Below are 16,040 nucleotides of genomic sequence, written 5' to 3' on the forward strand. Positions count from 1 at the left end.
GGAGATGGCCGGCTGCGCTGCTGTGGAGGAACGCTCCCCCTAACCCCTCTCTCCCGGGGGTGCGTGCGGCGACGGGGGACTGATTGGAGCGGGATGCGGCCCCCTCTCTGAAAGACGACCCGGGGTCAGAGACATTTCCATTGTTACCGAGGGCTGTGAGATGACGAATAGGAGCTGGAGTGTGCCGTAAATCCTCACTAAAGGGGGGGGGGGGGGGGAAGAACTGAGAGCAGCACCAACAATCTAGACCAGGTCATTAAAAATGACAAATAGTGCTTGAGCCCAGCAGCTCCCCAGCTATACTGATGTTCGCCCTGGGTTGACAGCAGAGAGAATACGTTTTTCATATCAGGGAATGTGTAATAATGCTGTGACGGCAGGCAGTAGAGGGACAAAAGTTGTTCTCTTTATAGTCAAGGTAACTTGAATTTGAACAGTGTCACTCAGAATGCTCACTTGTGACTAAAACTGCAGCATTGGAGAGATGGAGAGGAAGGGGGGGAGGGGGAGAAAAGGAAGAAGAGAGAGAAATAAAGAAGGTGGATCCGAGGAGATAGGGTAAGAGGGAGGTACGGATGGAGAGGAGGGCGCAGGGAGGTAGGGTGTGTAATATTTCTCGGTGTTATCTGGCCTCGGCCATCCCAGAGGCTCCGAGAGGCTATGGCTCCGTCGGAGCAGAGGGAGCGAGCGGGAGAAGCAGGTGTATGGAGCTGCTTTATTGATAAGCAAATATCAGCCCCAGTCAGCGGGGCCCGTGTCCGCGGCGTGTCCCGGAGGAGGGGGGTCTTTGTGTTGGCCATCTGCTGGAGCACGTTCTCACAATGGGGATGCCGGGACGGGCGGAGGGCGGGGGGAAGACAGGGGCCGGGGTGGCGGTGGGGGGGGGACGGGGAGAGAGGCTTGGGGCACGGAGTCGTAAATACATCATTATGAAATGCCCACGTAATGTCCCCAGATCTTGCAAGGCAATTAAAGAACATTTGAAATGCAGATGCGATTCCTGAGAGTACATGCAGATAAAAGGAATAATCTATGGTTCAGCACACACACACACACACATGTTGGGCATCTGGGGAGAGTCCTGTTGCTTGATTTCTATCCAGCTGATGCACTCCACTCTCAGATGTATCGAAGTCCATCTTTAAGGGCCTCATTGATGGCCATTTTCATTTTGTGGATTTTTTTTCGTAATTGTATTTAATAGTGTTTTTGCTCTTTTAAACCATATGGGGAGACATAATTTCTTGTTTTTAATAGACAAAAGGTTTTTTTTTCATGCATGAGGAGTGGAATTTATATAAAATCTATTATCATATAGGCATCATTGTGAACAAAGATGGGTTGAATGACCTGTGTGTTATAATATTATTTTGTGTTTGTGGTCAATTAAATAGCAACATGACCAGCTAGTTGCATGTGACTAGACCCCACCTTACCCCATTTCTGTAAATATAACAGGATGAGAATGACTAGTGGGTAATTTGGTTTTAGCCTTTAGTGTGTGTGTGTGTGTGTGTGTGTGTGTGTGTGAGGGGGCTTCAAAGCATTAGCCATTACAGCACCTCATAAGTGCTTCACACACAGTCAGGCTTGCAAAAGACATGGCATCATAGAAGCCGTTCACATTTCACTGCATTTCTGAGAATCTGTCAGATTTTTAATTAAAAAAAGATTTTTTTTAATGGAGAACGAGGTGGGTGGAACTATTGAAGTGGTGTGATGTAAAAAAAAAAAAAAACATTTAAGGGCCGAAAACATTTCACAAAAAATGCACATAAAAGGTCATATAGTATCCTTGAGATGTTTACCATGTTTTGTTCTCTTGCAATGTTTACACTAATCCCAGTGCTAGACTTCATAGAGCTGAAACAAATGTTAGGTGATACCATTAAATAAGATTACTATTTTTGTTGTAAGGCATAATGTTTGAATGCTTATGTGAACTTATATGTGAAATAAATTCACTTTGAAAACATATGGCTTGATTTTCAGAAGGGGCAAAGGAACAGACAGTGAGCAAACCTTAGTGGCACAGAAGAGATGTCAATGTGTGTTTAAGTCACATAATCAGCAGCGATGGAAGTTCAGGCTCTGTGCTCCATGAAACTACAGCTGTAATAGGGCATATCAATCAATGAAAAAATCTTAATTGGTTCCATCTTGAAACCTGCAACTTATTTTCAAAATTTGCAAAATCATTACTCATTGGCTGATATGGTTGCAAAGTAAGACATGCCTTCTGGTGTGTTAAATTGAGGCTGCTTATGACTATTCAACTGTATCTAACTATTGAGGATACAGAAGCTCTGCTGACACTGCCACTGACATCAAAAATCTAGAGCAGCATCAATTATGTGAAATAGTAATAATGTAATTATAATAACAATAAAGAACACATATAAAATGCTTTTTGTGATCTTTGAGCTGTGTTCAAATGAATAGAATAATAAGAGCGAGAAGAGAATGGAAGAGGCCAACACACAGTAGTACAGCTACATCAACCTTTTCTTTATCAGACATCATTGCCAAATTCTCATTCTGTTCAGGGCTATGTAAGAAGGGCAGAAGAACTGTGGAATTTGCAGCAGTTTAAATCAGAATCTGGAATGGCACACAACTGCAGTATCTGTTCCAGTTAAAGTGACCGCAGCATTTCATTTTTATTCAACAGGTGCTGTGCAGACAGAAGTTGGGGACAGGTTGTGTACCTCTCAGGTAGCTTTGTCATGCCTGTTAAAGATCCTGGGAGGTGGCGCAGGTCTGCTCCTTGTTCATCTAACCTAATGCGTTCGTCCACGATGAATGCATTAAATGAAAGCGTCAAATGCAACCAAGTATCGATACAAAGTCTCTGCAAATCATCAGTGCTACTGTGTATTTTAGAAGACCATTTACCTATATGTTGTAATTATACTGTGAATGTTATAACAAATATTATGATCCCTAGTCTTTCCACTTGTGTAGTAGATAATATTGGAGCAGCATTAAGGATGGAAGTCTTTTTTTCATAATAGCAATATAATGTTTTTCCTCCATTTTTTAATCTGTGCTAGGTGGCATATATTACAGATACTGATAATGGTAGAAGTAGCACAGCCACAATGCGTTAACAATACAAGAGATAAATACAGGGAAAAAATGATTTTCAAGCCATCAAATCCAACTTTCCTACCTTGGAATCGTCTTTAAATGACGTCTTACTTTTGGAATCTTACTAATTGGCTTATTAAGAAACATGTTACTCATCAGTTGTCGTTTCAGTTCAGTAAGGGTAGCACAAAAAGTCCGCGGTCAAAATGCACTGCGACCTCTATTTTACTCGTTTACTTGACCCTTGGTCCTTAATAGCATATGGTGATAACAAGCTGAGCAGGACAAGAATAATATTTTACCATCTTGTCCTCACCACATTCTTTGCATTGCATGTATTGAACAAAGTGCATCACAATTTTATGTGAATAATCTGCCTTGAAAGCATATTTTAGATGACCTAGATTTATCATATCTTAGGCACAGAACATCTAACGGTTTCCCTCTTGATGCTATCACACCGCCCACGGAACCCATTAATCACCCGTGTTGGCTATTAATCGGTTTTAGATCATCGGACTGAAAAAAAAAAAAACAACTTGCGCAACTTGATTTTTCTCCTGCCGTGTTAAAAAATGACCACTTGTCGGCGCTGTTTCCCTTCCCCATACAGCGTCACCGGTGCAAATAGGCCAGCGAAAAGTTTTTTTGTTTAGACTAACAATACTGGTGGGAGGGGCGGCTCATTTGCGATTGGTTTGCGATTTGCAGTTTTCAGTCTGTGATTGGTCGTAACTTGTGAAAGGGGTATGAGGGGGGTCTCTCGGAGCCGCTTGCCCACCCCCCTCGAACCCCCCAGCCACCAGCGTCCGAAGCCTGCCTCGCACATACTACACACTCCGGCTTGAAATGTGACTTAAAAATCTTCGCTGCTGGAATACCGTTTTGTGACAACCGAAGGATTGCGTGCGCGTGTGTTCTGGTATTCATAGCGGGAGCAACTGAGGAGAATACCTTTGCCATGACAGTGGATTTGCTTGCGATTTTATGTGTAATCGCCACGGTCTCTGCAGTGGAAGGTAATTGATTGGACTTTACTGTCTAGATTTTTGACTGCTTGTGCGGGATACAGTGCCAACACATGACTGGGGATGCTACATTCTAGCTGCATTTCACATCTTCTGTCATGCAAAGCAGATGGGAGTACTTTGTCTTGAGAGAAAGAAAACCCAGCACGTGGACGCGTTTACGCATATTACCTTTGCGCTGTATTTACCGATTTGTAATCAATATACTGTCACATATCTGCATCTTCACTCTCCATCCCCAGAAACTGTTTCTGCCGTGTCTCCGTCGTGGTGATTCCTGGATTGATTCTGGGAAGCTGCAATGCAGTGTTGTACTGCCTTAGATCAAGGGTCGAAATTCAACCGCCAGCCAGAAAGGCGACCGACAGCCTACCTTGTTTTCAGATTATAGCTATTACCTTTTATGCAGCATTTGCCATGAAAAGTAAGTGTGGCACTGATCCGACGAGTATCGCTGGACTTCGCGGCGGTGATTCAGTGGCTATTTATCATTTTTCTGACGGCACTTAAAAAGGCGTGAAGGTGTTTCCTGTGTGCGTTCAGTTCAAGCTTGAAATGATGTAGCCGAGCTATCTAGAGTAGGGCTCGAAGAACCCTCTCATAGACTGATGAATAGCTCTATGTTGATGTTGTTAATTAGTGTTGCTTATTGGAAAAAAAAAGTGAGAGTCACTTGTTTAAAGTGATACATTTTCCAGGTAGTATGCTGAATCATTGGCGTTTTAACAGAAAAGCATTGTAGGTGTCTAGCCTACATGTTTTAGTGACTTTCTGTAAATAACAACAACGCAACTTTCCTTCGGTGTGTTGTCGTTAATACAAATAATTGTCTTATTATGAGCCATTTAAGTGTTGTTGCCCAACAGGTATTCGTTGTTGTGACATCAGTGCCTTCATCAAGCTACACGGGCGAGGGAACGGTAGCTACACCGTGCAGCTTGTGGACGTATTTCATTTAGGTCATGTTATTATTTTTAATTAACGCCTCTGATCTGGGAATAGCCACAGGGAGAGGACACGGGTATTAACATTTTCAAATGGCGATTTAACAGGATTAACAGCTCCAGTCGTTAACAAGCGTCGCTCGTTACACAGGCTATAAGGCAGGGAAAGGTTGTGAATTAGATTCTCGGATGAATAATAAACACGCATTCACTCTATATACACCGTATAGGCAATCTGTGCACATGATGGCTAATTATGCATGCGAAAATGCAACCTGCACTTTGCACCTGTTGATTGAAATATCACTCCTCGAATAGAATAATGCAACCAGTTTAATATTTTAAAAATCTTAATATAGTGTAGGCGAAGAAAGGTATAGCTTTGTTAAAACAAAGAAACCGTCTCTTCGGATTTATTTGTCTCGGGGGAGTGGACAGTACGTGATGAAATTCGTAACAATAACGTAATAACGTAGCGTTTTCAATTAAGCGTATTTGTGTATATTTGTAGCTACCTAATTGCAAAACGCTATGCCAGCATTCGCTATAGCAGTTGGATACGTTTTTTTTTTTTAACACAAAGCTGAACACTGGAATTTGTATGGGCGTTCTTGGAGTATCTCGGCGCGCCAGTGCACGTCGTTACCTTTCCATAGCAGACTGCTTGTTTTACTCGTCCGTGTCCCGTTCAATTCTGCTTGTTCTGTGTTGTCAGAAGAACTTCTCAATTACCGTGTCATACTCTTGCATATATCTTATTTGTGCAGGGGTCTTGTATGCCATTTGTTTTGTATGCAGTATTTTATCATCATCATTATTATTATTTTTCTAAAAACGTTGTTGATTTTGATATATCATTGCAGTAGACCGACCATAAGACATGCAGTTTAAACTGAATGACCATCCTCAGTTGTACTGACAATTCAGCCTGATTTTGTATCGGAAGGCTGGGAGCATCGCGCGTCCTGTCCGTCGTCTTCTCTCCGTCTGTGAAGGAGCCAGAGCACCGATGCTCTCCTCGCTCTAAAACTGTTCAGCAAGGATTCTATTGAACAATAGATCGGAGATAGTCTGTTTTATTCTGAAATGTTTAGTGTCAGCACGCTGAGCGACCGATAATTGTTTTTGTGAGAGCGTCTATAAAATATGATTCGGTTTTGATTGATTGCGCCGATTTATCACCAAGCGACAGAGTCACGTCTGGAGTATCCCCAGTCACTGGGTATTTTTGGTGCGGTCAGGCTCGTTTGAGTGTGAGCCCGCAGACACGTCACACGGTTCGTTTCATGTGCTACTTCGTGCATGTGAAGCAGATTGCGCTCCAGAAAAACGCAACTGTTCGAAGAGGCGAGTGCAAGTTGGTTGTTCGTTTGTACTTTATAGCCAAAAGAAACTGCCCCAGCCACCGTTCGTTCATTCTCGCTCACTCCGTCTAGATTTCCACTTCTTCTTTACATGTGGCACTAAGTACAGACAGAATTGTGTTGAATTTCACCCGTGGGCGTTCGTTTCTGTCCAGCGCCCGTCCGCCCGACCCTTCCTTTTTAAATCGCTGGGTCACATGGCTGTGAGCAGCCGTGTCAGGCATATCTACACAGAAGATACAAAACGGATCTCCCACAAGGACTCGGCAGGCTTAGTTTAATCTCAGACCTCTCCTGGCTGTTGCAGCCTGATTATTCTGAATGAAAACCTTCCCTGTCTGAAAAGGCAGATACAGCCTTCGCAGTCATTTGCATTTTTCTTTGTTTTTGTTTTGCAAATCAAACCAAGTTCTGTTTGAAACCTGTTGGATTCTTAAGGTTTGTGTAAAGTTCCAGGGTGGAGATGGACTCCAAGTCAGGGATAGAGGTGTTAAAAGGCCAGTTTTCTCCTCTCCAGTTAAATCATTTAGGAGGTTAAGATGCTCACTGATACCCACTTTGCCCTTAGGCTCTTTGTTTACACTGTGGCTTCGAGGCCTAGTCTCTCAGTGTTATGGGGAATCAGATTATATGCCTCTAATCTGCTAATCACAGTGGTAAGTGCAAAGTGTCAAAGCACGGTCTGTAATGGTAGGCAGCACTGGGGAGACTCTGATCGTCACGGACACCTGAATCTGAGGCTTTCTTCTCTGCTGACCGTGATGTCTGCCATCTGGGTGGCTGCAGTTATCTGAACACAGCCAAGCCTCCGGGCGGGGTTAACGGTGGCATTGGCCTGGTTGCAACAGCCTTCGGCGCAGATGGTTGGTGGTGACGAGGCCTTTGGCATGTCTAGTCTGTAATGATGCGGTGGATACTCCTTCTCTACATGGGCCATACAACCCCAACGCTTTCCTTTCACGTATCAACGTGTGCAGTGTCAATTAGGACAATAGGGGGTGCCATGTCAAGAGGCTTCCCCTTTGGATCCTAATTTGTTGTGTTTTCTTTGAGCTCAGAGACTATCATGTGGCCATTGTGAGGAAGAGGGTGTGTGTATGCAACAGTGCTAATATGTGTCATGGTGATGCCTTAGTGAGAAGTGATCGTTCATACAGTATGTTGATGAGATTCAGCAACAATATCAACACAGTGGTTCCCCACACTACATGTTGCTTCACTGATCACCATTTATGCCCTTGTTCTTGTGACTTGTATGATTATGTATCTTTGAAATGCACGTACGTATGTGCCCAATAAATGAATAAATACTGGATAATTCAAAGCCCAGTTCTGCCACTTCACATAAGCTTTGTGCAGGGCCCCAGGCTATTTCCCATTTAGAATCAAATCAGAACAATTAATTATTAATATTACTATTAACCTCCCTTTATGTGATTGTGATCAACTGAGGTGGCCAACATATACCTTTTTTCTTCAACCCCTTTTATCATCAAACATACATTTTTTCACCAATGTGAACACACCTACGCCTATGGAGAAAAGACTCTTGCCAGTAGACTACTGTGTGATGAACAGTATTCCAGACTTTGAGGCCAGATGGATTCGATAACTGGACTACTTCGATCAGTATTTTCTCTCGTTTATTTACTCATTAAGGTGCTCCTTTGTCATTGCATGGCAATAATTATAGCCATCTGAAGGTGAGCATCAGTTATTATAATTGTGTTGCTAGTTTGAGGATTAGCATGTTTAAAATGCACAGCCCTGGGATTACAAAGTTGTGCTTGTCTCTGTTGACTTGTCTCTTATAACGAGTGCCGTGGAAATCGTTACCTAATGAACTGGGTGATTAAGTCATTAAAAGCGTTGCTGATTGTGTGAAAGGACTTTGCGATGACTGCATTCCAGGGTAGTACACAGGCACGCACACGTGTGCACACACGCACGCGTGTACATACGTGCCGACACGCACGTGCACGCCTCTCTCTCCCTCCGCTCTCTCTCTTGCTGATTAATGTGTGTTAAATCCAAACTGAGCCCCAGGTAATTTGCTGGGCAGTGTTTGCTGGTGGGGGAGCCTCGGTCCTACACTGTTGTCCCTGTTGATACCTACCTGTCTCTTAATTCATCTGTCTGTTCCAGGACTCCGAGCGAGGAGGCCAATCTGGCTTTAATTGGTTCCAGGGCAAATAGGAAATAAGCAACGCCGCTGTAAGTGCGGGGAATTACAATGGCCCCGGTGAATAATGATCTGGGCATGCCGCGAACGCCGCCGTTCCCTTAATGACATGCAAATTCCCTTTCTCTCTCTCTCTGTCTCGGTCTGACCTCTTTTTATTTATTTGCGGCTGTTATTTTTCTTAACCCCTGAGAGGATGTGCTGCTGTGCATTCTCGCCGGGGTCGTGAGCCCGTTACCGGGCTATGGCTCGACCGAGGGCCAATTGGTGTTGTTTATTTGATCTTAGCACATGCTGTTGGCTGTGCAGGCCCCTTTTTGACTCCGTCCGCCTGAGCTGCGGCTAACCTTATTGGAAGCATCAGTCACTGAGCTGCAAGGTGCGAAGGAGAATGTCTAAGCTGGAGAGGCTACTGACCACATTCCACATTCCATTCTGCCCCACACTCTCCCAGCCCCCTGTCCCCATAGATAAAACACAGGAGGATAGTACCCTATTGCATGGAGAATGAGACAATTAGTTACTAATTCTTGTAACAGATTAGCACTTTACAGCATGTTGTGTTGATAACCGCAGCATTGTATGACAACCACTCCCTCCTCTTGCAGCAAAATTCTCAGATTAATTCATTGCACATTACCCTTCTTCCTGGGACCTCCTAGCATTCCAGTGGCTGTATATCCAGGTTCAGGTTCAGGGGTTCATTGCTCATGGGGGTGACGTGACAAGTGTTCCACATGACCTTTGAACCCTCTGCCACGCTTCGTTGACATGACCAGGACACCCACCCCCAGAAGCCACCAATCACCAATGTTCTCGCGGCACCATGTGTGTGTGTCACTTCCTGTTGAAGTTGCTGTGCAGGAAGCTGAGTTGCGTTTTTTTTATTGTCCTTTCAAAAAAGAGAGAACCTGCTCCTGGTAAGCCGCTCTCTGGCTGCAGACGCACATAGAACTTATTGGCAGAGCGGCTGGCAGTAGGTTCCTGCAGTCGAGATTCCCTTCGTGGGCACCGAATAACCGAGCCGCTTGCCAAGCGGGGGCGGCAAAATAAAGCAGCTCCTTCACTTTGAGGGTGTTTTTCCTCGCAAATGCAGCCGGCGGAGAGAAAATATACAGTGACACATTAAATGCGAGAATTTATGGCCCATGCTACGAGCCCGACGATGACCCAGAGCCAAATGAAAAGCACTCTTGCCGGCACTTTTTCACGTCATGCGCACGTATTTTTGGGCCCAGACGCTCATTGAGCGAAGAGAGCCGCTCCGGTAAAGATGGATGGAGTTGCGTGCGCCATGTTAACCTGTAATGGGAGCATTAAGCTGCCCACAAGGAGTTCAATGTTCCAACATTTACTGAGTCGTGACTGTCTGCATGGCATGCCGTGCTCTCCAACCGCTTCATCATGTTGCCTGAAGTGGATGTTCGTTCCAGAGTACAGCGATATTAGAATGCAAGCTGCAAGAGGAAGGGGGTGTGTTTTCAACAGGACTGAAAATTGCACTTGCTCTGTGCTGTTTATGCACAGAATTCGGGAAAGTGGCAGTCCTTGAGATATTTTTAACCTGTGAAACATATTTATAAACATAACAATATGTTTAATATGCACTGTGTACTATATGAGTGCGACATTTTAATACTTTAATCTTCAGCCTTCATAAAGGTATTGCATCTGTATTTTTCGGTGTTTGTTCAGAACCTCTTTCTTTCTTCCACAAACAATTACTCCACCTTTCTGCCAGTGTGTTTGATTTTCTGCCCACAGGTTTGAAATAATAAGTCACTATATTTTCATTGTTTGGTGGAATTGTGGGTTAATCTTTGCTCGTGCTCCTGGGAAACTGCAGGCATGTGAAAAGACCCCTAAAAAACTGCTGGATTTTGGATCTCTTGTTGTACCCAAATATCCTTCCCCTCCGGTCTCAGAAGCACAATGAAGGCTTTGGTCAAGCTTGTGTTCCTCAGTGATGTGGCTGAGAGAGCTGTTCTCCTACACTCATACCATGTCATGACTTCCTCTTTGGCCTTGCCACTTTCCTGTTCAAGGGTCATGTAGTTGGCAGGACTCTGATAAATCTGTCCACAGCAGACCTTTGCGCCTGTTGGGTCAAACTGCTGTACCCATAGAGTTCAGCAGTTCCTCTCACACAAGACGTGTTGCCTTCCTGTTGGTATCTCTTTACTTCTGAGTCCAGCTTCAGTGGACAGTACCCACAGTATATAGTTTTGTGTCAATCCTGCCCTCTTGGTTCGGATGAGTGTGGCAGTGTGGTGTGCTAGTTAGGACATTGGTAACCAGAATATTGCAGGTTCCAGTCCTTAGCGGGGCTGTACTCTCATGTGCCTTGAGTAAGGTACTAAAACCTGATTGTGTCAGCAAAGTATTGGCTGTTGAAATGAACAACATCCAAAATGTGACCCTCAGATGTCACTCTAAACAGAAGCAAAGGCATACTAATTGTTATGATGGGGAGAAAAAAAAAAAGGAGGAGGAGAGTGATGTCAGGACGGAGGAGAGAGCGCACAGACTCCCTGCTTTAGTCTAATTCATACAGGCCAACACTCAGCCCCCACGGATTAAGCATTCAGAGGGTTATTAGGAGCCGGCGCGTGTCGGCGTTGGGGGGGGGGGGGGGGGGGGTTGGTGCGCGCTCGGAGCGGAGACGGACGGGCTGCTCTCGGCCGGGGTGTGATTAATAAGTGGGGCAAGGCGGTGAGCGAGAGTCGCGGCGCGGGGTGGACCGGGACCTGGCGGTAATGAGAGAGCAGGTGTGAGATCTGGGGCCCGAGCCGGCGCCGCCACCGCTGCTCCCTCGCATTCGAATGAACAACGCCTCATTATTTTCCAGGGAGAGCCAGCGGAAAAGCAAAGTGGTGTGTGTGTGTGCGTGTGTGCGCGCGCGTATGCATATGTGCGTGTGTCTGTGTCTATGTAGTGTGTAGGGGGTGGGGTGGGGGCCTGCTTTGCAAAGTCTCATGGAACACAGAGAACCGGGTGGGGCTGGTAAATGGGTGGGGGTATTTGTGTAGCTTGGGTACATTTCGATATCCAGGCCATGAGAGGTCGCTGGTGTGAGTGAGAGGAGGTGAGCGAGGGAAGGGGTACTGGTGAGGGACACATGGGGGGGCTTAGCCGGATTGGGGGGGGGGGGTCTTCAGGGCTGACGACAGTCCCTGGTCCTCTGAGCTGTTTAGTCTTGGTGTAGGGAGCAGAAAGCGAGAGAAATGAGATGGAATGGCTCTTTTAATTAATTTCTCACTGCAGAATTTCTTTGGGTTTGATTCCCTCGAAACTACACCACTAGAGTGGCACTCAGCAAGCTGTTGGAAATGTCAGTTACAAGTAATTAACTGTTATGTCCCATTAATCATAACAGTGAATAGCAGAGAAGTAACCTTGAAACAGTCCAGTCTGTGAGAGCTGGGACCTTACCATTGACGAGTGATTCAGCAGGCAGACAGAGCGTGGTGCGGTATGTCTGTCCTCTTATGTTAGAGCTGACAGTTCCTCACTCGATTCTTTTATTTTGCGTTGCGGGTCATCTGTATGCAGAGTATGGAGTGCTTTAAGCACCAGGTAGTGGGAGACATGCGCCCTTATTCAGAGGAGAGATGTTGCAAAGCACATTGATTATGGAGTTCAGCTCCAGGGTGCTGTCAGGACCCGCTCTCAGGGAATCTACCCTTACCACTTAGATTAATAAAATACCAAATTCATGTCCCCTCACCCCTCCTCCCCAAACTCTTCCAACAAGGCCTCATTGTTTCCCGTACGGCCCGCTCCGACCACAATCCAACACTGGCCTTTTTTTTTTTCTCTTTTAGAGGAAAGACGTTTTAATTAAAACTTGAAGCAGCAGCAGTCTCCTTTTGCCTCCGACCTACGTCTGGGGAATAATTGGCTGTGTTTTTTCCCTTCTTTCTCTCTCCCTCTCTCTCTCTCACTCTCTCATTTAAATAGCAAGCAGTCCTGAAGTTTGACTTTCTTCCCTTTCTCTTCAGAGTTGAAATATGAATCCGCTGTAGTATTTACATAGGGGACACACAGGCACAGAGTCTTGCCAGGGAAGGCGAGAGAGAGGAAAAATCAGTTGGATTTGAGGAACTGCATGGACAAAAGGCTTCATTTATTACTTTTGAAATCTGGTTTGGGGCTTTGACATAATGAGTTCATTTTACTTTTTAGCCCCCGGCTAAAGTTGGGAGCGGGGGAGCGCTCAAAGGATTGGACGAAGGGGCGGAGTGGTGGGGGGCTTCTAGCTCTCATCCCAGCTAGTGTTTGTTGAACATGTATTTAACGATGTGTAATGGTTTTGTGTGACAGGCTTGCCTCATTCAGCCAGACCTTCATACATATGGTGAGAGATAGCTATGCTGGTGCTGAATGAAGTGACTGAATTTTGCTTTGCACCTAGAGGTTTCATCATTGTTTTCAGAGACAGAAAATGCAAAAGACAACAGATGTTTACATGGGGATGATGCAATGGGCATCCATATACAAAGTGAGTCCTGGCGTTTTTTCCACAGTTATGACCTGCACACATTGTCTTTCACTTCTCCCCCACTTTCATACAATATCTGACATTACTGTCACTTAGCAGACACTCTTATCCAGAACGACTTACATATGTTACCATTTTTACGTTACCCTATTTTTATAGCTGGATATTTACTGAGGTAATGCTGGGTTAAGTACCTTACCCAAGGGTACAGCAGCAGTGCCCCAGCAGAGAATTAAACCGACAACCTTTTGGTTACAAGCCCTGCACCTTACCACGATGCTACGCTGCTGCCCTTATTGAAGATGGAGGGGGAGAGACAGGATAGGTGGTGGTGGTCGGAGGAGGTTATTGAAGTAAAAGAAAAGAAGTGATTGAGTGAAAAAAGAAGAGGTGGAACTAGCTAGTGGTGGAGAGCAGAAGGCTGTAATGACCTGGTTTTGAGATCTGTCTCACTCAGATTCCGTTGCTCTCTTGTGTTCAGTTCTGGGAGCCCTGGGTGCAGAGAAGGCCTTTCTCAGGTAATTATCTATTGATCGGAAGTGGCGGGAGGAATGGCAGTGGGAGAAAGCGGGGCTCTCCTAATGACACAGCAGGATTAGCCGCCGGTCCGGAAGGATGACAGGAACTGGGTGTGCTGCCCCCGGTGGTCAGAAAAGGAATGACCACCACAGCCCAGCCATGACATCACACACATTACTCAATTATCAATTAGCATATGACATTCTGCAGCCTGTTCATACAGCTGGATTTTCAATGGAGCATTGGAGACAGAGTACACTGCTAATGAGATTCAACAGCAGGACCCTACCCTGGCTCTGCCTCTAACCTTGGAATCCAACTAACTGAAAGGTTGAAATATAAAACCCTTTAAGAGAGGGGCTTTTTTGTCAGCAAAGGTAAAATGGGACTTTAAACAAACCTCAGAGTCCATATGCTGTAATCACTACTCCGAAACTGCTGACCAATCCCTCTCCAAATCTTTGTGGCCATTTTTCACCTTGCCCAGCTCTTGACAAACACATCAATTATTGACACCTTCCTCTCTATGTAATTGTCCTGAACTTATGAAATAGTGGGGTGTTTTTGTACATGTTACAATACATAGGTATTTTTGCATATGACATATATGAATGTGGTGAAACGGATATATACTGTATGTTACACATTGTTTTTATATGCAGGAAAAATATGATCCTCATTTTTGCAATTACTGTTCATGTATTTGTTGTCATTCTCTGTGAGGGTTAAATTGTGCTGGCCTCTGTGGCGCCTTTTGGCTGGGCTTTGCAGTGTTGGTAACTAACCAAGGCCTGGCGCTCCGGCTCTGTTGTACTGCATACCTGTTGAGTCTCGGTCCAGCCTGATTCTGTCAGTCTGAAAGGAGCCGGCTGAAAAGGCAGAGGTGCGGTGGTTATGGCTGGAGGGGTGTGTGCCGGGGAGGTTTGTTGGGGGTGGTTCGGGGGTTTGAGAATCAGACCTCGCTCAGCTGGCCTGTCAGCAGAGCCTGCGCTCTCTCTCCCTCTCCAGCGGGACCACCGCGCTCGCAGATCATTATCTGCTCCTTCCTCCCGGTTTCCTCCGTTCAGGCTGCCTGGCTCGATGTTATTAATACCTTTTGATCTGCATTTCATACCCTGGGAGGCGCCGACGCCTGACGCTCGGTCTCATTCACACCTACTCGCCTGGATTCCGGGACTCGGATCGGTCGAGTCACTTTTCCCTCATTTTCTCTCCGCGAAAAAAAAAAGGCTCTCGGATCTGGCTGCCAAAGAGACCGTCTTTTTTCCGCTGCAGAATGGGAACAGAGAAGTGGGTAGCGGCCGTCTGTCTGAGAGGAGCGCCGCCCTCTTGTCAGAAACAGAAGGGGCAGAGCCAGCCTATAAGGACTGTCATGAGCACTGGCACTGCGTGTGAGTATGGCATGCTGGGAGTTTTTATTTGAAAGCTGACTAAGTGCAATACACTCAGCGTAACAGAACTGTGGTGCGGCGTATTTCTAAATAAACAATGTGGTGCTAAATCTGCCCGACTGTGGTTTTGGTCAGTGGTTTGTGCTGCATGACTACAGCATGTAGAGACCTTTCCTTAGCGGAACGGAGCTGAACAGGTGCTACATGGTTAGCGCAACCGCACCAAAGATTAGGCTCCTCGTTGGCCTTTTGGTAATAAAACCAGGCACTTGTACAGTTTATAATGCTGGATTGCGGTTGGGATTCGGTTCACACAAGCTGTTGCCAGGATCTTTTGCAGCCTCCAAAGGAGTGTGTAAAAACACAGCGAGGCTCAATCCCAGCTGCAGCTGCGCTGATTCACAGACCTGTCATTTCGACACATGTATCAGGCGTTTGTAACAGCGGTTATTTCCTTTTAAAAGAAAGGAACGACACAGTAAAGCTGTTACGTGTCACATTAATCTCTCAGGAAGGCCGTGTAAAAGTGCCGGGGGTGTTTTGTTCTGAGTTTATAACCAGGAGCATCTCTTTTTTTCCCCCTCTCTTTCTCCCTCCTGGACGTGGAGAAGGGGCCAGCTCTGCGGTGTGACTTTTGCGAGTGTGTGATTTGGCCAGCGCCGTTCGCTTTTGTGCGTGAGGTGAAAGGGTCTCGGCGTTCTACACACAGTTTGTGCACACATCATTTGCTCCTGTTAATGGGCCATTCAAGGCGCCTCTCTTAAAGACTATGCCACGTTGTATTCAGAAGGGGGCGGGTTCGTGTTTATTTGAGCGCCACGCCGAGAGCTGGCATGCGATGTTTAGCGCCACAGGCTGGCGTCTTTTGAGGCTCAAAAAAATCACCGCCACACAGCGAGGTGCGTGTGATGATACACGGTTTCGCTAACATTAGGTAACACCTCTCAAGATTTTTAAAACATTGCCCATTATATTCCCATTTATTGATAAAAGTGATGAGAGAAAGCCTGTCTCCCTCTCA

The 16,040-nt window shown here is 45.7% G+C and overlaps 1 protein-coding gene across 1 annotated transcript in view; it reads left to right on the forward strand.

Moving 5' to 3' along the window:
• Window positions 1-3,888: 3,888 nt before the first annotated feature.
• The window catches only part of LOC118795327 (ephrin type-B receptor 1-like), a 155,614-nt gene continuing 143,462 nt past the window's right edge, over window positions 3,889-16,040 (forward strand). Inside the window, exon 1 of the mRNA XM_036553738.1 lies at window positions 3,889-4,109. Within this exon, the coding sequence (XP_036409631.1) occupies window positions 4,052-4,109 (58 nt within the window). The 5' untranslated portion in view covers window positions 3,889-4,051. The remainder of the gene's footprint in view (window positions 4,110-16,040) is intronic.

Source organism: Megalops cyprinoides, chromosome 20 (genome assembly GCF_013368585.1).
Source record: "Megalops cyprinoides isolate fMegCyp1 chromosome 20, fMegCyp1.pri, whole genome shotgun sequence".
Taxonomy (NCBI): Eukaryota; Metazoa; Chordata; class Actinopteri; order Elopiformes; family Megalopidae; genus Megalops; species Megalops cyprinoides.